Source organism: Genypterus blacodes, unplaced genomic scaffold (assembly GCF_046128005.1).
Source record: "Genypterus blacodes isolate CSIRO-AG114 ecotype Tasmania unplaced genomic scaffold, CSIRO-AGI_Gbla_v1 ptg000058l_1, whole genome shotgun sequence".
Taxonomy (NCBI): Eukaryota; Metazoa; Chordata; class Actinopteri; order Ophidiiformes; family Ophidiidae; genus Genypterus; species Genypterus blacodes.
This window is the reverse complement of record NW_027466870.1, coordinates 2,218,785-2,245,473: the sequence shown is the minus strand read 5'-3', so window position 1 is coordinate 2,245,473 and position 26,689 is coordinate 2,218,785. Positions and strand designations below refer to the sequence as shown.

The following is a 26,689-nucleotide window of genomic DNA, read 5'->3' as shown; positions in this document are numbered from 1 at the left end:
TGGAATGCATTAAAAATGACTAGCAAGATCATATTAAGAGCATATTGAACAGCAGTAGTAAATACAGCGAATAATTAAATGTGGCCCTCTTGGCCTCTGAAGTTGAGCACCCCTGGAGTAGATGATATAACTTGAAGGGGCTGTGATTGACGACCATGAGCCATACTGGTTCTACCCACACTGCTAACCTCTGCTTCCTCTCTTCACATTTTACATACTTTACTTCCTAACATTGGTTATGTGCTTTACCAAATGATCATCACAGTAATCATTTTCATGTGGTCATAGATGGCCTGTGCGATGACGGTCGTTGTAAGGATCAAAGAAACATGAGCAACCTTCTAAAACACAGAAGAGCCGAAGCAGAGGCTGTCTCAAATGAAAAAGAGCTGGCCAAGAGCCTTCTACAGACCTGCATGACAGTTCCTCAGCATGTCAAAGGTAAATAATATTGGACCTCAATAAGAATACAAATTATGTTTAAAACCATATAATTGGACACTGTGATGTGATAAAATACATAGAATGTGTCAAATGCATGTGTTAATGTACATTGTTATTCTGAACAGTCACTACTTTCAGACAAAAACCACAAGCATTCTGTTAAGCATATCTCTAAATCTTATGTTTTATGTCAGAATGAGCTGAGTAGCATAATATTGAAACGCAATTCTTCAGAATCTCACCAAGATTCCGTCAAGAATTGCAATACGTATCAAATGGGCAGAGAGATATCCTTTCAATGCTGCAAAGATATTCAGATCATCATTGCAATTAGATCTCACAGCCAACTCTTACCTCCTTGCATGGGAAAGCTTAGGGTGAAAAGCATAAGCAGGAGTGTGGAAACACTGACCTTTGCACTACAGTAGACTGGTGGTTAATATGTCCTGACATCTTCATCTGAGAACTTGCAAGGATTGTTTATTTACATGTATTCTTGATAATTCTTTAATCCACAGTTGACTTCATGGGGTTGGACAATAAGCTTCAGCATAACACCGAGATGATGAGACTGAATGAATTCATGGAGGTTCACACACTTGATGGACAGATGTCTTCTTCAACTGGGAAGGTCACATATTTCACCATTAGTGACAGCACCCGACAGATGGCAGATGATCTGCTTGCCATTAAAGACAGCTTAATCTTCACAATGTACTGGACTAACAAAGTGGAAGAGTTGAACACAGACCATGCTAATAAAGATGACACAGAACCATGTGAAGAGATCTACACTCTAGAGCTGATCTGGAGCAAAATATTTCAGAGCTGCTACCGCAAGTACAAAGAGCTCTATGCCAGTTTGAGCAGTGGGAAGATGTCCCTGGTGGAAATAGACAGCTTCTTTGAGGACTACAAAGGAGAAAACAATGACCTGGAGAAGGATTTGGAGATGTTGTGCAGAACAAATCCATCCGATGACAGACAATGGGTCAAAAAAAGGATTGAACAGATTAAACAGTACCGTGATCTATCTCTTGCAGTGGAATCTGCAAAGATAATCAAAGATATCAGAAACATCTTGTGTCCACAAGGAGACTTCACAGGGCTGGAAAGACTGCTACAAATGGTGAGTTGTTAGATACTCAGTAGGAGATCGTTCATTTGAACAACTACCAGTACCAACAAACAAGCCTTTGCCACCAGTTCAACTGACAGAATATAGTGTTTTACTCAGATAATATGTACTGAAAGACACATCTGTTGGGTATTTAATTGGAACAATGGAATATTTTAAAATATATGATAAATGAAATGAAATACAGAGATTATTGGATTCAGGGGATATAATACAATATAATACTTTTATTTTACTTATTTATTTTTCCAGAATGAAGCTGAGTTTAAGCAAAACTGCCTGAATGATATTGATGACAACTTCATGGAAGTCAAAAGGGTTCTGGAAGGCATTACAGTTGATCACAGGCACTGTCTTAAGGAACTCAGCCTCAGACAAAACTTTATCTTGTGGGTTAAAGGAGAACTTAAAGGTAAGGGTAATTTTTGGTTGCCAAGAGTTAAACACAAGCTTTACATCAACTAATGTAAATATTGCTTTGCAGGCATCAACGAGCTGAAGGTGTTTGTTGACCTTGCTTCTATCTCTGCTGGAGAAAATGACCTGGATGTCGATCGAGTGGCCTGTTTTCATGATGCTGTCCTTGGTTACTCCTCCATGTTATATGGACTGGAGCCAAACTCTGATTATGAGGCCTTCAAGGAGTCAATGACAAAATTGTGGAAAGCACTTCAAAATGACAAGGCTCTACCAATAAAGCTGGTAAGATTCTATTCATATTACAGTTTTTTGCAAGGGCCCAATCTATGATAATAAGAAAGAAAGCTTTTCCTTAATTAATCTACCTCTATCTGGCGTAGAGTGTAATGCAGAGGATTTTGTGAGTTTTGTGCCATGAAATGTATATTTATCAGGTGTTTTTGATGAAACCAAGGACCATCTTGATGTATTTAATCCACAAAAAGACAAAGCTTCCTAGATTGCCATGCAGGCTAAACCAAAGATTTTATTAGCCTTTTTTAGAAAGTTAACAGAGCGGATTTTATACTTCACCAAGAGGATCACAAGGGACTTTGTTACTTTGTAATTTCAGGGTGACACGGCACGCCATCTCGATTGGTTAAAGCATGTCAAGGAAAGCCATGGATCCGTTGAACTTTCATCTCTGTCTCTGGCCACATCCATCAACGAGAGAGGGATGTACATCATCAAGCCACAAAACAATAAAAAGGTAAAGGTACAGCCTCTGCACCAGATTATTACAAGAAATGACTACACAAATAATTAAATGTAACCTCTATCAAAACAATTAACTAAATGGGTTTAAATAGTTGTAATAACTATAAACATGTTTTTTGAGTATACTGTATATATTAAATAATGTATTCAGCCATTACTCAAATAAATTTTTTCTTATATTATTGTTATGATATGTTATTATAATATTATGCAGATTCACTTGATAGAAATTCCCATTTTGCATGCTAATGTGCTTCATATCAATGTTTTCCTCTATAGCTCACTGTAGAGACTTCCCTGATCCTACAACTTCAGGGCGGACGTGAAAAAACCATGAAAGACACGTATGAATTAGAGGACCTGAAAGAGCTGCAAAATAAACTCATGCTTATGTCTGGTAGAGGAGAACAAAATCACAGCGAAGTAGACCAGTTTGCTGAGGTAGAGTATCTTGATTACATGTGTCAAAATTGTTTTTAAAAAGAGCTGTACTTTATGTAAAACTGTAACGAGTTAGCTATTTAATGCCATTAAAATGAAAATTTAGATTTTTATTAATATTTATGTATTCTCCCTCTTTCTTCCACATATTTAGGTTTTTGACAACGTCCAAAGACTTGCCAAGACATTTGTAACCCTTTATGCTGCAGGGAACCCTCTCTTCAGGTGTTGGGAAGCTAAAATCTATTGTAAACAGAGTGACCCCTGTATCACTATGGAACTCAACTTTTGCGAGACCCAACATCTCATCAAAGTTTGTGGACATCTGGTTGAGCAACTCACAGCACTGTCCACAAAAATGGAGTTGTTTCTTGATGACTGGAGAAAATTCATAGACGAGCAGAGATCTGATCACTGCTATCTGAACTTCTTCACAGCGGAACAGATAGTCTACCTGTGCAGTGTTTTAACTCCGGCCAATGTGAATTCAGAGATAGAGGACAAAGCTTTGATGATGCTTTCTTTCATCCAACCAAACTACACTGCATCAGATTTGTGGAAGTCATGGGCAAGGTTTCACAACCAATTTGAACCTGGCAAGAGGAAAAATGATCATATTCACTTTCAAAGTCTCTTTACTCAGCATGACGACAGACACATGTCCACAACTGACAATCCAGCAGACACTGTCAACCAGACAGTTGGTTTGACAGAACTGGAAGAGTTGTGGAATGGCTACATGAACAACAAGGGAATCTTTTTCCATGACTTTCTGGACATAAGAAGTTTAGGAAGCTTATTAGAGATGATAAGCAGCTCAGAAAACCAAATTGAAGATGACTTGGAGGAGCCAGTGCCGTTACACACAAGAGATACATCAATCAGCAGAAATATCCCGAAAGCTCTCTCCTTGAATCGACCCAATCTTTTAATCTGCCCACAAGACGAAATCCTGACATCAAGTATCTGCTTGTACATGCACAGTGAGGACAAGCCACTGCCCAGCTATGACGAAGTTCTCATGTGTACCCCTTCAACAACATATGAACAAGTAGAGCTTTTCATGAGGAGATGTCTCACACAAGGCTATCCTGGCCAGAAGATGTACACAATGCTTTGGGCAGACCTCCTCAACTATGATGTCAGCTATGCAATGGAGCGGTGTTTTCAGAGACTGACTTCCAACTGTGAGCACAAATACATGCTTGTGATCTTTTGCAGTTCTAACAGAGAGCACACTTACGTTCCAACAGCATTCAGTCAATACAAAAGAGATTTTGTGCCACAAGAACCACTGGAAAAGATTCAGAAGTACTTGTCCAGAAATTACAATGTCCCTTCGGATGACAGCAACGCTCAAAGGTTCAAAGGTGGACAATCTGTTGGCATTGTTTCTTCTAGACGTGCAGGAGTTGGTGAGTCTTATGTTAATGTGCTTTCCTTCGCCCCTAAAGTTACATATTGTGATGAAATTATATAGCTAGAACCACATAATGTGCTTTGCTTACATGCAAATGAGTTAACCAATGACTAGGTGATATCTTCTAGAGACCCAGAGAGGATTTTGTTGCCTATTATCTCGTCACATATTGGGTTAGCCGACTAGCATTATACCCCAAAATATTGTGTTAATTAAATGAGTCAAGTCAGCCTCTAATTTGATGTTTGTCTGTATTTACATTTTCATTTTAGTAGTTAGACTTCAATACAATTCAGAAGACACTAGGAAGAATCTAGGCACAGAGCACACCTTTTTTACAATAATGTAAAATCTATCAATGATATTTACTTAGTAAAACTTTGTTGTGTGTTCCGCTATTACAGGCAAGTCCTTGTATGTGCAAAGATTGTATGAAAGGCTGGAGGGAAGTGTTGATGGAGGAACTGCATTTAAAAAGTGCATACGACTAACTGAGCACAAGATTGATGAGCACAAGGTTCTCCAGTCTTTGTATGATACACCAAAAGACAAAGATCTCAAGGTGTTTCACATTGATGTCACCTCCTCGGTAAGCAGTCTTTATGTAACCACCATGGGGAAAATCATTATGTCCTTAAAACAATGTGTGATGTGGAGAGGACAAATTTTGGTGATATATTTAATGGCATTGAAATGGCTTTTTCTTTTCAATTTTTCCTTTATCTAGGTGCAGAAAGGCTTGAATGAATTCCTTTACAAGATTTTTTTTCTACAGTACCTGATGGACTCAGAAGGAATGGTGTGGCACTGTAACCACAAACATTTGTATATCGTGGAGTTACTAGAATCCACGCATGATCAACCCACTTGTACCTCCAGAACTGTAAGCACAATATTTTACAGTCTTCTAAAATAAGTCGTTCTATTTTCTGTTTTTTTTTATCCTAGACGTTATTGATTCATATAGTTTTTTTCTGAACTTACTTCAGTCTTTTTATATGTGTGTATTTTCAGGGACAAAAGGAAACCATTGCTTTCTCGGATGTATTTCCCAAAATACTGTGTCGACCACCAAAGGAGGTTATGACACTTGAAAAGAGTAGAGAAGACAACACTGAGGCAGAGAGTGACCTCCCCCTCATGGATGACAAGTGTTTCAAGAGTGAAGCATTTCAAAGACCATACCAGTACCTAAAACGTGTTTACAATCATGAGAATCTTGACAAATTCACATACAAGGGCACTGAAGGGACCCATGCAGAGTGCCTTCAAATCTTCTTGTTCTACTGTGGCATTATTGACCCATCATGGGCAGAGCTGCGTAACTTTGTCTGGTTCCTAAATCTTCAGTTGCTTGACTGTGAAAAGTCAGTCTTCTGCAATTTTGATTTGGTTGGAGACACTCTACATGGGTTCAAAAACTTTGTGGTTGAATTCATGATTTTGATGTCCAAAGACTTTGCCACCCCATCACTCTGTATGACTGATCAGAGCCCAGGAAAGCAACTAATAGATCTTAGTGGGTGTGATGAAAAAGACTTGGCCCCATTTCTCATAAGAAAAAGGTGGGAATCTGAACCACACCCCTACATCTTCTTTAATAATGACCACGAATCCATGACTTTCATTGGGTTTCACCTGCAGCCCAATGGGCGGAATGGTATCGATGCGATAAATCCTTCAACAAGACAAGTGATCAAGGAAAACATAATGTCTCGACAGCTTTACACTGGCTTACTTCATCAGAGAGTCCCTTTTAATGAGGATTTTGAGAGGCTCTCTCGAGCTGAAAAGCTGAAGCGTCTGTGCAGTGTGCTTGGTACCACTGGGCAAACAGATCCAGATGAAACATATGAACTCACCATTGATAATATACTCAAAATGATGGCGATCCACATGAGATTCAGGTGTGGCATCCCTGTCATTATAATGGGTGAAACTGGATGTGGAAAGACGAGGCTCATCAAGTTCTTGTGTGAGTTGGGGAAGTGTGGAGCAAACGCAGAAAACATGAAACTGGTCAAGGTTCATGGAGGCACGACTTCAGAAATGATTCATCAGAAAGTGAAAGAAGCAGAGACTCTTGCAAAGGAAAATATAAAGAATCATAACTGTGACTCTGTGCTTTTCATCGATGAGGCAAACACTACAGAAGCCATAAGCAGCATCAAGGAGATCATTTGTGACAACACTGTGCAGGGACAAGAGCTTGGCTCTCAGACAGGACTTCAAATCATTGCTGCATGCAACCCCTACAGGAAGCATACAGAGAAGATGATTGAGAGACTAGAGGCATCTGGCCTGGGCTACAGGGTCAGAGCTGAGGAGACTGAAGATAAACTTGGGTCAGTCCCTCTCCGCCAGCTGGTGTATCGTGTTCATGCGTTACCTCCCAGCATGATTCCACTTGTTTGGGACTTTGGACAGCTCAACAATTCAACAGAGCAAATGTACATTCAACAAATAGTGGAAAGACGGTCAAATGCCCACATGATTGAAAAGTGTTACATGCCAACTGTAACTAAGGTATTGTCCTCATCACAGAACTTCATGAGGGCAAGGAAAGATGAATGCAGCTTTGTCAGTCTTAGGGATGTTGAACGTTGCATGCAAGTGTTTGTGTGGTTCCATGAGAAACACCCCATGTTTGCTGAGAAACTGGAAGCATTTCTCCGGAAAAGCAGAAAACCACCCTCATTTCCACCTGCTAGTGACAGAGTTATCTGGTCTCTGTTGATGGCCACTGGAGTGTGCTATCAATCCAGCTTAGAGGACAAACACACATATCAGAATGAAATCTGTAAAATTCTTCCAGGTGAATACACACCCCTGAGGGTGAGGAATGAAATCCAGCTCATGCATGACCTTCTTCTAAGTGGTGTACGATTAGGCAAGGCAATAGCCAAAAATGAGGCGTTGAAGGAGAACTTCTTCATGATGGTGATCTGCATTGAGCTGAAAATTCCCTTGTTCATTGTTGGAAAACCAGGGAGCTCCAAATCCCTGTCCAAAACACTTGTTGCAGAAGCAATGCAGGGCCCAGCCTCTCATTCAGAACTTTTCCAGAAGCTGAAGCAGATACATCTGGTGTCTTTCCAGTGCAGCCCTCACTCTACTCCGAAAGGAATCATTGGCACATTCAAACAGTGTGCTCGCTTTCAGGAAAGCAAAAACTTAAATGAATATGTCTCAATAGTTGTTCTTGATGAGATTGGACTGGCTGAAGATTCCCCTAAAATGCCCCTGAAAACCCTGCATCCATTGCTAGAGGAGGGCTGCATCGATGATGAACCAAAACCTCATAAAAGAGTCGGATTCATTGGCATTTCCAATTGGGCACTGGATCCTGCAAAGATGAATCGTGGAATATTTGTGTCCCGTGGAGATCCAAACGAGAAAGAGCTCATCAAAAGTGCAGAGGGAATATGTTCGTCTGAAGTGAAGGTACTTGAAAAGATCAAAACCTTCTTTAAGCCATTTGCGCAAGCATATATGAGAATATGCGAGAAAGGCAGTGGGTTCTTTGGTCTTCGTGACTTCTACAGTCTGATAAAGATGTTGTTTTCATTTGCCAAAGCTAGGGATGAGTGCCCTACCCCATATGAAATCACTCACGCAGTCCTGAGAAACTTCAGTGGAAGGGATGATGTTGATGTTATTGGTATATTCCGTGAACAACTTCCAGATGGCTTCACAGATGCCAACATCTGTGCCATTGATTTGGTAGCGCAAAGCATCTCTCCAGTTCACTGCCAAACAGACGAAAGTCGATACCTTCTGATCCTTACAAAAAACTACGCAGCTCTTCAGATTCTCCAACAGACGTTTTTCTCTCCAGAAAACCCACAAATCCAAATCCAGCCGGAGATCATCTTTGGGTCCAGTTTCCCAAAGGATCAGGAGTACACTCAGATTTGCAGGAACATTAATCGTGTGAAGATCTGTATGGAGACTGGACAGACAGTTGTGCTTCTGAACCTACAGAATCTGTATGAAAGTCTGTATGATGCTCTCAACCAGTACTATGTGACCCTAGGGGGTCAAAAGTATGTGGATCTTGGACTAGGAACCCATCGTGTGAAATGCAGAGTTCACAAAAACTTCAAGCTCATTGTCATTGAGGAGAAAGAGGTGGTCTACAAGCACTTTCCAATCCCACTGATTAACAGGTTGGAGAAACACTACCTTGACATCAACACTGTTCTCAGAAATGAACAGAAGGATATTGCTGAAGGTCTAAAGACATGGGTTGATGACTTTATCTGCACAAGTTCAGACCACACAACAAAGCAGTATGTTCCAAGTGATGTCTTCATTGGCTATCACTCAGACACATGCTCCTCTGTGGTTCTGCAAGTCATGAAGAATCAGAATGATGAAGCAGATGCTCCATGTGTTCTGGACAAAGCCAAGAGGATTCTGCTCAACTGTGCAACTCCAGATGCAGTTGTTCGATTGGATAAGTCCATATTGCCAGAAGAAGAAAGAGTACAGTTAATGACAGAATATGCCAAAGAGGGGATGCACAGATCCCTGGGTGACTACATTGCCTATCACACACAGACGGTGGAACAGTCCCAGTGCTATTTCACTGAGGTAAGTTCTACTACAGTCTAAGTAAAGCTAAAAATTAAGACAGAAAATCAGTGTATGAATGGATAAGGGTGAGGTCATTGTAAAGCGCTTTGGATAAAAGCTCCATATAAGTACAGTCCATTTAACTGGATGCAGCAAACTAAAGATACACTCAGCTTTTATTTTCATCCCAGATCATAAGTTTATAAACATATTTTTCATTCAATTCCTCTTCTATCATTTTGGGAACAAGCATTTGGTATGCACTAAACACAACAGAGTGGTGACATGTAAAAGTCTGAAAAAGTGTGTGAAGGTGATTTTTTTCACCTTTAGAAATATGTTCATTAGAAAATATTTTGTCATTCTAAACTGGTTTTATTTTTTATTTTAAAGGTCACAACATTTTCTAGACTATTGACAGCTGCTGACACTCAAGAACTGCAGGATGTAATCAAACTTGATGATATCAAGATACTATCACTGCATCAATTTGACACAGAGTACTCCTTCCTTAAGAAAATCAGGTGCGTAGGTGTATCACACACATTGTGTTTCATACTAAGGTCTTTTTCTTTACCTTGAGGTTACATCTCTTTGTTACGGTGGCCCTGAATTGCCAAACAAAACATTAAGAAAATACTACACAACATTATTAAGAAAACACATTAAGAAAACACAAAACATTAACAAAGCTAGAACATTTTAAGAAAAAACAACACATTAAGTGTTGTTGTGTTGTATTTTCTTAATGTTTTTGCACTTTCTGTTTGCCACTTCATGGCCACTGTAAAACTTGTATAATACTGAGTACTAATACTGATTAAGTATGCATAATTCTGTAAAATTCTATTGTAATTTTTATAATGTATTCAAAGCTGCATTATCATGCTTGTGTCTTGATAACAGGGAGTGTCTTGGCTCAACACATGCCGACAAAATCCTCTTTTTCCAAATGGACTATGATGAAGACTCACACAGCGGGAATATTCTTTCATCAGCCAAGTGAGTGTGAAGATCACCTCATAAATCAATTTCTTTGTGTCCGAGATTCACACACACTTTTTTTTCCTTTTACTTACACCAGGTACTCCTGCATCAATGAAATACGCAAGTGGACCACTACGGACAGCACAAAGATATTTGTGTACTTTGTCACCAAACTTCCACGAATTGTGGGTGGAACCTCCTATGTGGGATTTCCAGGCGGTATGTCCTGCTGTTGAAGATGTTATACACCACATGCTAAAAATAACAAACTGATATATACATTTTTAATGTTCTTCAGTTCATTCCCATTGTACTTCTATCCTTTCTAAAAGGTGTGGTCAAGAAGGTAGCATTGAAAAAAACACAACATACAACTATGTAGAATACCAGCTACAGACAATCAGATAACCAACCTAAATATAATACAAAGCACATTTAACTCCTCATTGTTTTTATTTATCAAGATTTTTTTTAGTAATTGACATATAATACAGATCATCTCTTTTCTTGTGTCTTTATTCAGGTCCTTGGAGGTCTGTTCACATAGACGATCTCAGAAGATCAAAAGAGTTTGTGTCTGATGTTCATTCCTTGAAAGATCTATGCATTAGTGAACTTTTTCAAGATCCACCTCAGGGTAAGGAATCGTAACTTCTATGGAATTCTCCCGCAATAACTATTTAAGTAAATTGTCCATTGTAATCTTACTTCTTTTTTACGACATGGAAATAGATGACATTGAGGTCGAAGAGCAAAATGTAAGTATAACGATCTAGAGTTTTGCTTCCATGATATTTGTCCTTATCCTGATATGTAGTTAAGATACTTTTGTCAGTTTTCATTTAGTGATCTATCAGGGCCATGATTGGACTGTAATATTTTCAGGTTTTGGCCGAGGTGTTCAATACAAACGATCTGGTGAGAAGTTGTGTGCAGAGTGCAGTGAGCATGCTCAGAGATGAAGTCGACAGTGGAGTGCGCAGTGCCAAGAGAGTTGAGAACCTGCTCACACTTCTACATGCAAATGAGACAGAAGGTCTGAAACGTGGTTATTCCAAAATCATACTTTTATATCAGCACTGTTCATCTTTATAAACGTTCAATGTCCAAAGATACATTTGACCAAAAACAAGTATTGTAAATTAATTTTGTTTTAAGGTGTCTTTGAGAACATTGTGAGGAAACGTCTACATGTGCTGTTGGAAAGCTATGAAGCCAACCTCCCCTTTCCAAAAAACTGGGTTCTACATGAGGCATCTAATGTCAAATCTCTTCAAGAAGGAGGAACGTTTGTGTAGGTTTTTTTCTCGATATCCATTGCTTCACAGCAATCTTGCACATGCATTACAGTGTTGACCTAAAGCAACAGTTTGATTGACAAATCCTGTACATTTCCCAATGATTTGAAATGAAAAAGTTAACTGTTTAGTTGCAGTTGCAGAAACTACAAAATGGCTTCAGCTCATATACCATAGTGTTCTCACTGCTTGGCTAACACTGATATTAAGAATTGATTATTCAAATATATATGTATATATTTCTCACAGACACACATTGTGGAAGAAAATCCAAACAGTTGTTACTCCACTTCTTGCAAATGTGATATCAGTCATTGACCGGGATTGCAATTTGGATCTCCTGCTGGATATTTACATTGATGACAACGTCAGGAACCTATGGCTTGAGATATTTGGCTGCAAAGAGATGCTTGATGTGCCTTATGTGAAGATGGAGAGCAAGTGAGTAACTCATGGTGCTTCATTTGTGTATATATGTATATTTGTTTGTCATTGCTGTTTTAAGCCATCTTCTTACAATCTGACATATTTGTTGTCAGATACAAGTAAATACAAGTGCCTTACATTGCCTACTTGATTACATTTATTCTAGGTTACTGGTACATCATATCCAGAGTTCTTACTTCTTAGTTCTTGCCTCTCATCCAGGTCCGAGGTCTTCGTGGTGCAAAGCCATATCACAGCTGACAACACCATGCGCTGTGTCATGCCTTTCAGCTGGTGGATCAAAGACTTCCTGGATGTTCTGATGATGCGAACATCCAGACAAGAAAGTAAATGAGTGTCTGGACATTTACATGATTTCTATGTTGGAATTGTCTGTTATATGTCTGTTATATTTATGAAGTATGTAACAGAAAGTTGTGCTTCTCTGAACCCTTAACATGTAGTGACACTGTCAACCTTTCCATGCAGATCATTTGGAAGAGCTGTTTCTGAATACCCCACTAGGTGCTTACATGGCAAAATTGAATGACAAAACAATGGAAGAATTTTTTCAAAGATACCTGCAGGATTTTGTCTCGATGACCATGAAAGTGGCCACACAAGAGGAATTACAGGTATGTGTAAATTAAGTATTTATTATGCCCATCAATGCCTGCTGCAGTACCACTATAAATTTATCGCATCGATTTTGAGGCTGAGTTGTCGTGTGGGGTGTGGGTGTCAAGTAATTTATAAATCAATGTGAAAGAACAAACACAATCATTGATTTCAGACCTCATACTGTAAATCTCCTCAGGTTTTGCATCATGCCCTGACCAGCTGTGTTAATGAAGTGTGGAGACGGAAAAGAGACGATCGGCCATCACTTCTTCAAATCCACAGCGCCTACCAGGTCTACAAAGGGCGTCTCCAGAACCTCTTGCGGATGATTTCCCTTCTACCTCAAATAGTTTCTCCTTTGCTAAAGAATCAGCAAATCAGAGACAGTCCAGAGATGGTAAACAACACTGTTCTTCTTTTAAGATTCAGGAGAAGGTAGCTAATGTTAATATAACTTCTGTGTCAAATCAAGCTTAATTTATCACATCAAGACTCACACGATACATGGGAACGACGGTCAAACTCAGAGTAATTTGGCTTCTTTCATTCTTTCATTCAAGAGAGACGCTTCAAGGTCAAACAATAACTTTCCGTTTATCATGTCGTATGGTCTTCAACAGAGTTGCACAACAAATTGAAGTCAACTCAGGTCTCACATACCAAATCCCATTACGGCCACATTTCTGATCTTGTCCACTCTTAGAGACCATTATTTTGCCAATTTACACTACTTACATGTTCAATACTGTAAAAAATATAGAAACACAGCAAACCTCTATTGCTGTCCTGCAGGTGCTGGATGTTCATGCAGCCATGGCATGTGTTGAATCCTTGGAGCCTACATTAGATACGGATTCCGCCTGCCAGGACTGGCTGAAGCAGGTGAAGAGGTTACAGGGGTCCATGGAGATGATTTACTCCCGAAAGAACACTAAACTGTATGGACACAGATGCAAAGAAAGACTGAGTGATATCCGGTAAGATGCTACGCGTCAAAAACAACATTCTTATTAACTATGAGTGGTGCTGATTAACATGAGTAGACAAAGCCTCTCTGTAACTATAGAAATGACTTAAGTGTGGCAAAATGATCTATCTGCATCAGCAGCAGCAGATCAGTCAGGAAAGTTGATGGTTTTCTCTCTTTAACCACCACAATTCTCAAATATTTTTGTCTGTGCCAAATCTCTCACTGAGTAACAAAGCTCTTTACTATTTTATAGCAATGGATGGAAGTGCATCCACATCCTCTCATTGTTTGTGGAGCACATGCTTCTTGGATTCCAGAATGAGGAGAAGGAACTGAGGACTCTGGTCCAGAATAGCAGTCACACCTTAAGCAGAGTGAGTTTTAATGCTGCGTACACTTCTATGTGAACACTATATTTTACTACAGCCCAGTCAAGCCTGTTCTTTTCCAGTTTGATAGAGGTTCCTTCTTTTTTTGTCTATATCTATTATCTATATATTTTTAGAGTGTCATGCAGTAAACCTTCAATGGAATCTCAACTTAAAACTGTTTCATTGATCAGGTTTCTGAGTGTGTAGCGATGCTTTTTCAGAGACTTTTCCTCTCTCACAGAAATAGAGAAGGCCAAACACTCAATCTGACATTTGTTATCCCTAAAATAATTAAAATACTAAAATAAAATATTTAAAATGCAATTATTGATAATAAACTTCCATCTCTTTAAATGTTGTAGAAAATAAATTCACTGTGCTTTAGTTATAATGCATAAAACCTCTTTACTAAAGGACATTTATTGTATTTACTTACATTCTTACGTACTTAAATTGTACTGTATGTTTGTATATAACAGTATTTAGATATATTTTATACTATTGAAAGAAATATCCTATTTAAAAAATCTTATGTCTATTTTATATTATTTTACTTAAATCTATGTTTTTGCTCTTTAACTAAGGTTCTGTCTGGAAACTCTGATGTGAAATCCTGGAGAGCTTTTCAAGCCGTGATTGAAGAACTGAAGTCCTGCATGCAGGGAGCAAGTGATCTGATTTGGAAGTAAGTCCTGTTTATTTTACATTTTATGTGAATGCAATCCATCTATTTCAATTAAATTGAATGAACAATACCATTTCAAGTTGAATTTCTTCTCTTCTCTTTGACGTTTCAATAAAGATTTGGACTTCAGTGCACGGTGTGCATGGCAGAACCTCAAGATCCTGTGCAAATGCCTTGTCTTCACATCTGCTGCTTAACATGCATGAAAGAAGTCCTTGATGCAGGACCCGCTTCCTGTCCCAACTGCAGACAACAGTTACCGAATGACTTTAGCCCTCATGTATCTGAATCAATGAGGTAAGATTATTTTATGTAAATGAGTAAAACACCTTCGCTTCTCTTAAGGTGATGTTTTTCCTCTTTAACCAGCAGCTACAGAACAACCTCTGAGCCTCACAGTGCCTCTATAATTTCACCACAATTATTCCTGTATTCTCGTTAAAAATGTTCGCTGTTGATATTTTAGGGTCGATGTGAATTTTTACAATGTTTCCATCCTTCAAAATTAACATTTCAAAGATTTAGTACGAGATTACAAAAAACACTAACTTAAAATTAATCACTGCACCCATTTTCACCTCACTCATGACAAACCACCAGTCCAAACTGTAAGGAAGAGAGAAAAGTAACTGTTAGAAACAATAATAAAGTAATAAAAGAGTGTAATGAGGCCTAAAAACAATGTTCGTGTCATTTGTTTTCTCTTCAGGGCTTCCCTCAAGAGAAATGCGGAATTCAGGCGGCGTTGCAATGGTTTCTTCATTGATCTGCTCTCCACTGTGTGCTTCAAGGACAACGCCCCACCAACAGGAGACGTTATCACCCACCTGCTATCATATCTGAAGATTGAAACAGGTGATCATCCAGTCATTGCTATCAGTTCATAATAATCACAAGGAAAAAATTAGACCGTTGAGGACAAAATCACATTTCACATTGTTGTTGTTCAATTCAATTGCATTACACAAGGAAATGGGAGGGGGTGCTGTTTTTCCACAGCAATTTGAAAAGTCGTCGCGAGTCAAGAGACCCTCAAGTCAAGAGACTAGAGTTTGAAAATCTTAGCATTTTGTCAGAAAATCAATAACTCTATCTGGCTAGAAGAGACTTGTTATCTGATCACACTTGGTTCTCACAGTGAGCACACTTGCAAAACGTACAATGCATTACTTTGTGTCATAAGGAGAATGTTATTCCAGCATTTATTCTTGTTGTACTTTTTGACAATGCTTTTACAGGAGATAATCAGCAGACTCAAACAAAGGCTCTGTCACCCTTTGATGATTCCCTTGATAAAAACCCAGTGGTGCGATCTGTGATTCTCAAGCTTCTGCTGAAGTTCAGGTAAAAACTGTGACTGTGCTTTTTTGCCTGGTTTGTTGTGGTTGTTCATGCAATCCATTTAACATGTTTCACTGTCAAGTCAAATTTGATCTTGAGAGAATTTGCTCAATTTTGAGCTTGTAAAATGAATGTGTGTGTAATGTTTACTGTACTGTGATCTCATATGTTCAACATCTGAACTTAACTATGTTTCAGTTTTGATCAAGTCAAAGAATATTTGCAGCGGCATTTGTCATCAGTGGAAAGCAGCAGCTTTGTGGATGACACGGATAAAGCAGAGCTTTATGCCTTATACATCAACTGTCTGGAGGTAAAAATTATCATCAATGACTGGTTTCTTTACTTAAAATGTTGATAAGATTTTTTTTTGATAGTATGAAAATGTACTTCTTCCTATTCTGTAGTGTGGTAATGGCAGTCTACTCTAGCCAGTCCTCCTGACCCTTTGTCATGAGTTCTGAAACACGGCTTGTTGTTGTCTTTACTGTTCTTATCTTTATAAAGTCAATTTTGTAGCCAACTAAAGAATCCGTCCTTACAGCTACACCACGTAGCTGAATGGCTGGAAGGGATGCAAAGTGAGAAATGTATTAATGTTGTTTTACTACCTGCCGTTATCAGATACACGTGTTTTCTGTGCAGGACTCCATGTGGGAGAAATTGCCTCAAGAAAACAGTAAGGCTGAAGTGTTGCTGCCATTTTTGAGCAATGAAACAGGCTTCCTGCAGCACTTTTTGACTGCAGTCACCAGTGTTCCTGCAACAGAGTCTATTCAACATCTGCAGTGTGTGGCAAGACTGCGTGTGTCCCTGACCATGGCCTCCCAGCTGATCTGTGACGGTGTTTATGGTGAGAAGAGCAGCAGGGTTACACAGCAGGGTTACATAGTGTGATCTACTGTTCACACACCTTCAGCATTGATGGAATATTTGTTTGAATTTTTTAATATTGTTATAAAGTGCTATCAAGTGTTGTGTAAAATGCACTTTGATAACATGTGGTATGTTTCATCTACCTCATGAACTTTTGATTCACAAAATATGCAATATGCAAAATACAGGTACAAGCTACAACTTGCTTTGCTTACAATTTAGATTCCTTACCACCGTCATGGTGCGTTTACGAGCCATTACACGACTCTCAGCACTAGACAATATTTACTTACAAGAAGCATTGCTTGAATATGTTTACGAGCCAGTTTTACCCGACAGCTGCAGCAGCATCTGCTTGTGGTATTAATAAGTGGAATTTCACAGAATCAAAGAAGGTGTTTATAGGATTTTGAGGAAAAACAAGTTAAGACTGGAGTCCATTGTTGTGGCAGAGAACAACATTCCAGATGCAGCCCAACAATTCCTGAACGCCCTGACTGAACTTTGTGAGCAGAGTGGGAATGACTGGTACCGTGTTTACCTGATCCGTAAACTCGGTGATAGGCAGGGTGTCGAGAAAGTCCAGACACTGGTGAAAGACCCTCAGTTCAGCTGGCTCTTCCCTGCAGAGATCCAACAGCAGGTACACTGCCATTCATACGCCTTCTACTAACAAAACTATGAAAAAGCTTTTATCATCTGTATTAAGGATACATTTTTCCATTCCTGGGAAATTCAGAATGAAGATGGAGGCCAGATGGACAAGTATCTTGTGTATGGAGACGAATATAGAGCAGTGCGAGATGCTGTGGCCAAGGCAGTAGTGGATGGCAGTATTGAGATGATAGAAGACGTCTGTGAGGTATCTTAATTAATTTTCTTAAGATTTGCGCAGTTTTAAGTAGTTTCCCTTTTTCTCTTTCTATGACCTCACTTCATCTTACTGTGATTTTAACCGTAATTCATTACTGTTTCCCCCAGCCCGCCCACTGAGCTCAGGATCCTGAGATTGTTGGTTGTTCATTGTTGGTTGTATATAGTTGAAATGATGGAAAACAGCTGCTTACCCTGTAATTGTATTAATTTATTGTTTATTGCTGTAGAAATGCACTGCTCCACCAAGGAAACGGACAATGTTCATCCTCCTGGCTCTTTACAGAGAGGTTACAACTCTGTACAGATCTGCAAACACCGGCCTTCACCCCACCGCAGAGGTATGGAAAGTAAAACCTTAATACAAAGGGAGTCGGCAGTCACGAAAACTTAGTGTACAGTTAGAACAGCTGAACAACATCTTTGAATCAGCAAGTTAAGGCAAGGAAAGGCTCAACATTCCACAACCCTGCTTACCCTGTTACCAAACAGGTGCTGGGAACCAAAGATGGACGTCACTATCATATAAGCCAGTGTGGGGTCCAGAGTTAGCACCATGAGTATAATTCCTAGTTGCAATACATTAGAGGCTTGGAGTAGCTCAGTGTGCAGAGTAGTGCACTAAATGAAGCTATAAAAACATAGCACATTACCTCTGTATGTATGTCTTTCTTTTAGAGATGCCAACAATTTGCAGAGTTGATCGAAGGGTCGAGTTATCTACCTGACAAACAAGTGAGAGATTTTGCCTTGGCCGTGGTGCAAAACAGCTCGACTGTCCTCAAAGTCCACTCTGATCTCAGTGTTACGGACCACACTGTCATAGAGCTGGCTGTCCACATGGCCGCTGTGCTGCTCACTGGGATCAACAACCTGCTGGAGCCGCTGAAGCAGCTCGGACTGTCTCCTCAAAACATGCAGGTGAAGATACAAATTGTAAAATGGAACTTATTTTCATGAGTGTGTAAGGCCTGGCTATTTATTTTGTTTCTTTTTTTTGCACTTCCTTCAGTTGCTCCTGAAATTATTTGCAATTTTATTGATCCCACAGAAAAGTTTTTTACCCACAATGCCTGATGACATGTTTGCTGTGGTCGAGGCAGTCATGAAGGAAGCCGGATCACGCCTAACTTGGTATGGTAAGTATCAATTCTGCTTCTCTTGAAGGAAATGTAATATACGCATTATTTGCATGTGAGCATTTCCTTCTATAATACAAGTCTCAGTCACTGTCAAATGCTAAAATATGTAACTTTAAGCTTGTACAGAATGCATACAACAGAATATTTAAACATCTGCTAAATCAATGTTTGGTTTATTTTATGTGGCTTATTTGACATGGCTTCCCCTTCTCTCAGAGTGTTCAAATGGTCACCCATGCTTTGTTGATCAGGTATGTTGATGCATCTTTTTGATAAACTACTAAAAAAGTTGTTGCCATTCCATTTCTTAATTTATGCTGTGATGAAATGCCAAAACGACGTTAAAAACACAGTAGATAAATATAAAACACTGTACAAAGTGATGTGTGTGTGTTGTACTGCAGTGCGGCATGCCAACGGAGGAAGGCAAATGTCCGGTGTGTAAAGAAGTGATTGGCGGGCTGCGTCATAAAGCTGTGCCTGGATTCAAAAAAAGAGACCATCACCAGTAAGTCCATGGTGTCCATGGGGTAACAGATAGGCAATTTTGTTTGATATCTCAGAAATCTCTGACAGATTTATTGATTAGGAGTTTTTATTTCCATATATTTCTAAAACTGGTGTTGATATGTTTGTATGTTATGTGATATTTGTGTGGCAGAGCCTGAAAAAACACAACCTCACATACTTGTGACAGCCTCAACACTCGCGTCTCAAAAATGCCTTGTAGTACAGTGCAGGCGAATGTGTTACTATACCATAATCTACCATTATCTGTTTTAGGGATGACACTAAACCTGGACACATCTTGGGAGATCCTGAGAAAAGAGACAACCTGGAGACCCCGGATAACAAAAACATGACGCTTACCTCGTTCACTCTGATTAGGCTGGTCACACATTTAGCCATGCTGCTGGGAACCTCGGAGAACATGGAGGTGAGAGGAGGGGGGTTACTTTCCAAAGTGAAACGCTGTAAGAGAGAGAGAGGCAGAGAAGCAGGGCTTAATGCTTGAGGAAGAGGCTCAGTGTGTGCAAAAACAGATGAGATGAATGTATTAATCAACTGAGTGGTCTAAGATATCAGATAATTTGATCCCCAACACATTTCAGTCAAATTCAGTTTAAAATATCAGCTGTTAGAGTGAAACAGGTCTCAATGTTGCACGACTGTATTTATGAATAGCTTCCCCAACATTTCCCCAGCAAATTCTACTACTACTACTAATGATAATAATAACAAATGTAGCGCACTTTAGCCGCCCTGGCTATTTAGTAGGAATGCGCTGCCCGAATTTTAAACTAATGATGGTTATCAATGCAGAGGTGAACAATGAAGTGCTTTTAACAATTTACTTGAACAAAGAGTAGCAAAACAGTAGAAATTTAAATATAGACACAACATATAAAATGTGCAAGTATAACCCTATATCTAAGCCGGCATATATAACTAAACTATCTAAGGCAGTGGTTCTAAAACTGTGTGCGTGCATGCATGCGTGTAAACATGCTCAGAATCAGAATCGCTTTATTTGCCAATTAAGTTTATACTTAAGAGGAATTTGCACTGGTCCTAGGTGCGAAAGTATAACATATAAAAAAAAGACAACAACAAACATATAAAACAACATATTTAAACCAACATATAAGAACAGCAGCTCGGTGGGTGTAAGAGGGACTGCCCCATATAGGAGAGTTGTTCATATGTGAGAGTTCTAGTACCAATTTGTACAATGTGGCTGTGACAAAGGTCAAAATAAATAATATTCTTATGAGGCATAAATAGTTTATTCTGTATATATTATAGTACATTTTTACACTTCTGGTTGGATGCTAACTGCATTTCATTGGCTTGTACCTGTACTTTGCTCAATGACAATAAAATCCACAGTTAAGCCGGTAGTGGTGAACCACCAACACATCTGTCCACTATGGAATCACCCGTTGCCCATCTCCCTCCATTCAGACATGTCATCCCTTCTCCTCACTCTTCCCGCAGACCCGCACGTCCTCCTTCTCCACCCGACCTCCTCTTTCTCTTTTCCCGCACTTTCTAACGTTACCCCTCACGTTCCCCTTGACCTCTCACCCCGACTTCTGATTGGCTCACCTCCCGCTACCTGTGTTTTAACCTATACGGTATTTTAGGGATGTAAACGTTAATTAACGTTTTTAACAGTATTAATTTCACATTTCAAAACAAAAAAAAACAGAATAAAAATACAAATACACATTGAAAAATACACCAAATCCCCATATGGCTACACAAACATGGGGCAAACATTTATGATTGGGCTTTGAATGGGGGACATGGTTGAATGACATAATTTGCTTTTAATTAAATCTGGCTCTGTGTTTCACGAATTACCCACATTATCTTTATCAGCAGCATTTTTGAAAGGGTAATTTATAAAAGTAATTCCTTTGATGACAAAAAGACAACTTTCTTATAGAACCATCCTCCTATAGGAGTAAAGTTGTTGTCCCAATCATAATTTATAACTCTTCTCAGCTGTAACAAAAATGTAGCTTGTTCAGCCCAATATTAGGTCTTCGAATCCATCACTGACATTTTTCCCCATTCTCTGTTCCTTTAGTCCGTCGGGCAGATCATCCGTCCACCTGTCCAGGATGTATGTTTGTTCCTCACCCGTCACTTACTGAAGGATCTGGATCAGCTCTCCCAGTCTTTGGGTAAAGGAGCTGATGACTTCTTTTCAACCATCCACTTAGTGCTGAAATCCCTGCCAGAGCCAATGCCAACCGATCACCGTAAGCCCATCACCAATTCAAATACTTTAGAACTGTGTTACATTTGTTGAAGTTGTTCAGAGTAATAAATAGTAATGATGACGTATTTTTTTACGTTCAAAATATTGTTTTTTTCACAGTATTTGTTTCATATATTTGCAGTGTATACATATAGGCTGTATTTGATAAAAGGGTTTCCTGTTTCACCTTCTAGCTGTCCTGGATCCCTTCTTAACAACCAAAGAGTCCAGAAACACTTGGGAGACAACTGTAGCATCAGAACTCATGACACCTCTGCTGATGGTAGTAACATTTGCCTTTTTTCAGTACATATTTACATTATTCATCCATGTTCCCATACTCACATTGTTTTGTGTGGTAGCCAGTGAGATCAGGGGAAGAAAAAGGGTTTTTGATCCTAGTGATAGAAGGAGGAAGTCGCACAAAACATTATCAAGCAGGTTGAGGCAACCTTCACACAGTCAAGGCGTAGTGGTATAGTTGAAGGGAGGCAGGTGAGCTGAATGAGTGGTGATCAGGAGGGAGCCACGCCCACACCACCTTACACACACAGAGACAGACAAACCAGGTCCTTGTTGACTTGGGGGACCAGCAGTGGGCAGAAAAGCTTGCCGGTGTCAAGCCCCCAACCATATCCCAGCTGCCCTAACTAATGCTGAGAAGGTTGAAAATGTGAACAGTACAGAGGTCTGTGGAGTCGAAATGCAGGTTTACGAGTCACTGCCTGTTTAAGAGAAGAGGTCACATTATAGTTTGTCACAAGATACTTAGTTGGTCTTCTACAGCATCAGAAATATAACTGAAAGCGTGCATGCCATCATGTCATTAGTTACATGTTTTTGGATAGTTTTTTTTACATTTTTGAATGTAAAAATGTCTACTGCTCTCCAAGTGCTTCACTGGATTGTTCTAATTCTTATGTAAATGTCTAGCAATGTGACCAACTCCTTCAAGAAGCAAATGCCGCCATCAGGAATGACTCCCGTGTGTCTTCCAACTTCATCATGAGGGTGACCTTCACAAATGACTGCACTTTCCTGGCCTCACTGCCGCAGAACACTCCGGTTCACAGCTCAGCGGTGTGGAGCTGTAGGCACAGGCTTTCTCTGCTCAGCCTCACATGCACCATGGAAAACAATGAGCTAAAGGAGAAGCTGCCTCTTCTCTGGAGATTCTTGCACAAGGTGAACAGTCTCACTTTCATTTGGTAGATTCAATTAACACCTCTAATGTTGTAATGAGTAGTCCACAGATGTATTATGATCATTTTGCACGAATGTCATGCTTATTAGTTATTTACTGTGTTTGCCCTCTAAAGGAGAGAGAATTTCGCCAAATTAAGCTCCTTCCAGAGATTCTGACCTTGCAAAGGCATTTGGTGAGAAAGTTCCAGAATGCAACTGACCAGATATCAGGCTCCATCGGAGAGTTCATTGAAAGTCAATCAGGTACAGAACTACAGTATAGAACTACTGTGTTACTACTTTGCCAATTTCTTTTCCTCGTTCAAACCGAAACAAGTCAACATATTTTCCAATATGTTTCAGTATGTTTTCAAATATTTTTGTTACAGAAATGAGATCGTGGTATGAGGTACATATTCATAATTTCCTGAAAACCTGGAACATGCTGAGAGTGTCTGTAACCAACAGTGAGTAAAAATAATGAATACCTCCTAATATGACTGCAGTTCTCTGGTCTGCAAAGCCTCATTAACTTAAGTGTCAAACAGTTCAGTTACATCTGTGTTATTGTGAAGGCCAAGGCTGCTGTAAAACCACATATATGCCTTTATAGTGTTCAAGTGTTGAATGTGCTAAATGGATATAAAAATCACATTGAATAATATTGCAAACAGCAATAATTCCGATGTCATTTCAATCCACCAGGTGAGATGGAAATCCCAACAGAGTTTTGTAGTGCAGATTTAGACCTGAGCAGTGGCCTGCAGTACCTGCTGCCCCAGCGGAAGGGTCCAGGCCTGTGCGCCACAGCGCTCGTCAGCTACCTGGTGACACTACACAACCAGCTAGTGGACGCAGTGGACAACCACACTGGAGAGGACAGCAGGTACAAAGCAGAAAAGGAACCTTGTTAATTGATTTATTTGCTCTCTGGTTTGCTATGTTATAGCTTTATATGTGTCCTTCTACAGTGGTTATAAGGTCAGTGTGGCGATGCTGATGGAGCAGCATGTCATTCAATATGACTTGGAGAAGGACTTGCTCCCTCTGGTTTTATCCAACTGCCAGTACAGCTTGGAACGTGGCCATGAGACCATATCAGAATATGACCTACCCAGGATCCAGCGACAGATCCTAACCCGCTTCCTGCAAGGAAAACCCTACATCCAACGCATAGTGAGTCCCCACAAACTGGCAACGACACCATTGTTCACATGCTCAGTCTACCAGAGTCCCTTGCATTATGAAAGGAATTAAAGAATCAGTTGAGAAATGGTCATTTTGTTACTACTAAGTGTAATAGTATCAAAATAATTGAAACTTGAGGAAAGTACACGTGTTCCAGCTTCTCATCCTCCTGCTGCTTTATCAAATTAATAAAAGGGGTCTGGACTTTCCTTCATCACTAAAACTCTCTGCTTTATTCTAGGGAGTTCCCACGCTGATCAACACACATGAAGCAAACTATGAAGCCATTTTCAGAGCTGTTAAAGGAAGAGTTCCTCAGGTAAATACAAACTGCACTATGTCAGATTGGTCTGGTCTGAACAAACGCACACACACGCACACGCACACGCACACACAGAGGGAGAAACGCTGACGAAATGAATGCAAGTACAATTATCTACCACCAGGGGGTTTAAAAAGTCACCATGTGCTGCTTTGATGATTAATAATTAATTAATAATAATTGGGTGGTATGTCTATTTTTGACTGCCATGTTAACAGGACAGAATTGAAAAGAAATTTGTGCAAGGGTTACAAAAGGAATTGTGTTTTTAAAGATGTTAAATCGATTGCTGTAATACTGTATAATCCGGGTAAACACGCTTACATATGGTTTCTTTTCCCCCTCAGGAGCCTCTGAACTCTCTGCTCCGAAACTCCATAGACAGAGTGCTGGTCTCCTGCAGTGAGGTGTGTGATGCCCTAAAGCTTGTGGAGCTGCTGCTGGAATTCCTCTCTATGACTGGTGGCGATCCCACAATGCCTCTGGTCGCTTACCTGCAGGATACACTGAAGATGGCCATTACCAACACTTACATCTTACAGGTCAGGACCTCTGCAGCCTGTGTTGTTCTCATCATTTCCTAAATGAGTCTGGATAAAGTTTAGATGTGTTTATTCTTCTGTGATCCCTCTGCAGGCTCTGGGAAGATGCACTCTTAAACATTGTGTTAATCTGTGGCAACTGCTCTCATCCCTCAAATCAGAGAGGATGCTGCATCTCAACAGGGTAGGCCTTGTTATTTACTTCATTGGGTCCAGAGTTATGCGTCTTGGAGTATCGCATCTAGTGTCTATTACAGGAAGTGCACATCACATTGGTTTTGAGCGTACTACTCTTGTTTAATAGCTCACTGTATGTTTTTGAACAAGGAGCCATTTTCTGACTATCCAGTCGAGTACCAGGCTCTACTGACAGAGTCAGAGAAGACGCAGGTCAAACGTTTTGTCTCTGGAAGGAACGTGGACAGTTGGTTCCTTGAGATTCACGAGTTCCTCCTGTTGAAGCTGGGCAGCTCACGAGCACCACTAGATTCCAAGCCATTCTTGAGGTAAGCCTGCTAAGCAATTGTATAAGATGCCCCACCCCCCACAATTAAAGTATAAAGTATTTCTACATATGAATATTTCTTCAATCAGTGAAGTTGAGTGTTCAGATTCATGTTTTTCTCTCCGTTTAGTGTGAAAGACACTGTCATGATATACATGGACGATAAAGATGTGGCGGTTCCTGCTTACGTGGACACGTTCCCAGAAAATGTCCTGCTGTCCCAGATTGTGGCGACCTGGAAATACTTTCTGATTACCAAACAGGAACAATCACAGTAAGTTATGAGTTTATCTGTATAGTTTCCCTCTTGAATGCAGTGAAGCACAATTGTAGTTTTGGATTACTGATTTCCAGTGCTGAACTAATTAATGATTATTTATTTATTATAATGAATAGTTAATGATTTCAACCATTGGCTTATTTACTACCGTGTTTCAGATTGATGAATACCTACTGTACCTCCCAGGATCCATTCAAAGCCTGTTCTAGATGCTTCTGATGAACATGAATTGTGTATGTCTGTTTCAGAATTGCGTAAGTGGGAAACCCAAAAGGATGACGCTGTGACACCACAGAAGAAAAGCTCCACGTAGCAACAAGATGCAAACATTTGTTCTCTTATTTAATTAAAAATCTTGTGAGCATCTAGTAAACTTCTGAAAGAAAAAGATCATTCATTTAAGTTTTTTACTCTATCTATCTATCTATCTATCTATCTATCTATCTATCTAGGCATCTATCTATCTATCTATAATGGGCACATGGATGAACCTGTAATAAAGTGTGTTTCCATTCATTTATTACAAAAAAGGCAAATAAAAAAAAAAGTCTCTCTTTTTAAAACAATTATGAAATGTTATCAATGCAATATTTGAAGCTGAAAATCTAGACCAAAAAAAGTTTAACTTCATGTTTCAATACAAATCTCTCTAACTGTAACAATAAATCACAAGAATATAATCAACATGATTATTGTGTGTGTGTTCAATGGGTATGGGTGGGACATAGAGTTACAGCAGACAGTATCTCAAAGAAGAAGAGGAGGCGCTACGATTGCATGGAGCACTGAATGTATGGATTCCAATCAAGATATAATGAGGATTTTAAAAACAGTTTAGATTGGGCAGTCAATAACATACCCTCACCAGGCTTTGTTGTTAAGTTTACAGATTTATCATTTGTGTCAAGCTAATTCAAATAAATATCTTATGTATTAAAACACAAATATTTCCTCTTCTGTTGCGGTCTTTTAGGATTAAATTATAGTTATTAACGTTAACTTTAATGTTGGATATACTAATTCTACGAAATTGATGTACATATGTATGGCGCGCTATTACACAAGCCTACCTAAGGGTGGCAGTATGGGGTCACAGAAAATAATCAG

At 39.5% G+C, this 26,689-nt stretch overlaps 1 protein-coding gene across 3 annotated transcripts in view; it reads left to right on the top strand.

The window, feature by feature from the left end:
• Positions 1-26,095, top strand: part of LOC143002667 (E3 ubiquitin-protein ligase rnf213-alpha-like) — a 35,096-nt gene extending 9,001 nt beyond the window's left edge. For 2 of the 3 annotated variants that reach the window (XM_076152932.1, XM_076152929.1), the window contains exons 19-68: positions 289-441; positions 963-1,573; positions 1,835-1,994; positions 2,067-2,284; positions 2,616-2,753; positions 3,041-3,202; positions 3,357-4,617; positions 5,027-5,211; positions 5,350-5,505; positions 5,637-9,218; positions 9,594-9,724; positions 10,107-10,202; positions 10,285-10,406; positions 10,711-10,824; positions 10,920-10,945; positions 11,073-11,223; positions 11,346-11,481; positions 11,735-11,926; positions 12,134-12,258; positions 12,401-12,546; positions 12,729-12,929; positions 13,325-13,509; positions 13,756-13,876; positions 14,458-14,558; positions 14,676-14,855; positions 15,268-15,413; positions 15,797-15,902; positions 16,098-16,212; positions 16,545-16,752; positions 17,228-17,418; positions 17,515-17,637; positions 17,879-17,989; positions 18,327-18,569; positions 18,700-18,787; positions 19,007-19,041; positions 19,195-19,298; positions 19,574-19,727; positions 21,387-21,561; positions 21,755-21,843; positions 22,494-22,745; positions 22,880-23,009; positions 23,135-23,212; positions 23,451-23,631; positions 23,717-23,921; positions 24,175-24,252; positions 24,603-24,797; positions 24,892-24,981; positions 25,125-25,303; positions 25,433-25,576; positions 25,741-25,830. In XM_076152932.1, coding sequence (XP_076009047.1) covers positions 289-441; positions 963-1,573; positions 1,835-1,994; positions 2,067-2,284; positions 2,616-2,753; positions 3,041-3,202; positions 3,357-4,617; positions 5,027-5,211; positions 5,350-5,505; positions 5,637-9,218; positions 9,594-9,724; positions 10,107-10,202; positions 10,285-10,406; positions 10,711-10,824; positions 10,920-10,945; positions 11,073-11,223; positions 11,346-11,481; positions 11,735-11,926; positions 12,134-12,258; positions 12,401-12,546; positions 12,729-12,929; positions 13,325-13,509; positions 13,756-13,876; positions 14,458-14,558; positions 14,676-14,855; positions 15,268-15,413; positions 15,797-15,902; positions 16,098-16,212; positions 16,545-16,752; positions 17,228-17,418; positions 17,515-17,637; positions 17,879-17,989; positions 18,327-18,569; positions 18,700-18,787; positions 19,007-19,041; positions 19,195-19,298; positions 19,574-19,727; positions 21,387-21,561; positions 21,755-21,843; positions 22,494-22,745; positions 22,880-23,009; positions 23,135-23,212; positions 23,451-23,631; positions 23,717-23,921; positions 24,175-24,252; positions 24,603-24,797; positions 24,892-24,981; positions 25,125-25,303; positions 25,433-25,576; positions 25,741-25,801 — 12,134 coding nt within the window. In that variant the 3' untranslated portion in view covers positions 25,802-25,830. Of the gene's footprint in view, positions 1-288; positions 442-962; positions 1,574-1,834; positions 1,995-2,066; positions 2,285-2,615; positions 2,754-3,040; positions 3,203-3,356; positions 4,618-5,026; positions 5,212-5,349; positions 5,506-5,636; positions 9,219-9,593; positions 9,725-10,106; positions 10,203-10,284; positions 10,407-10,710; positions 10,825-10,919; positions 10,946-11,072; positions 11,224-11,345; positions 11,482-11,734; positions 11,927-12,133; positions 12,259-12,400; positions 12,547-12,728; positions 12,930-13,324; positions 13,510-13,755; positions 13,877-14,457; positions 14,559-14,675; positions 14,856-15,267; positions 15,414-15,796; positions 15,903-16,097; positions 16,213-16,544; positions 16,753-17,227; positions 17,419-17,514; positions 17,638-17,878; positions 17,990-18,326; positions 18,570-18,699; positions 18,788-19,006; positions 19,042-19,194; positions 19,299-19,573; positions 19,728-21,386; positions 21,562-21,754; positions 21,844-22,493; positions 22,746-22,879; positions 23,010-23,134; positions 23,213-23,450; positions 23,632-23,716; positions 23,922-24,174; positions 24,253-24,602; positions 24,798-24,891; positions 24,982-25,124; positions 25,304-25,432; positions 25,577-25,740 lie in introns of all 3 variants that reach the window. The other variant, XM_076152933.1, reaches the window with a different exon arrangement.
• The last annotated feature ends 594 nt before the right edge of the window (positions 26,096-26,689 follow it).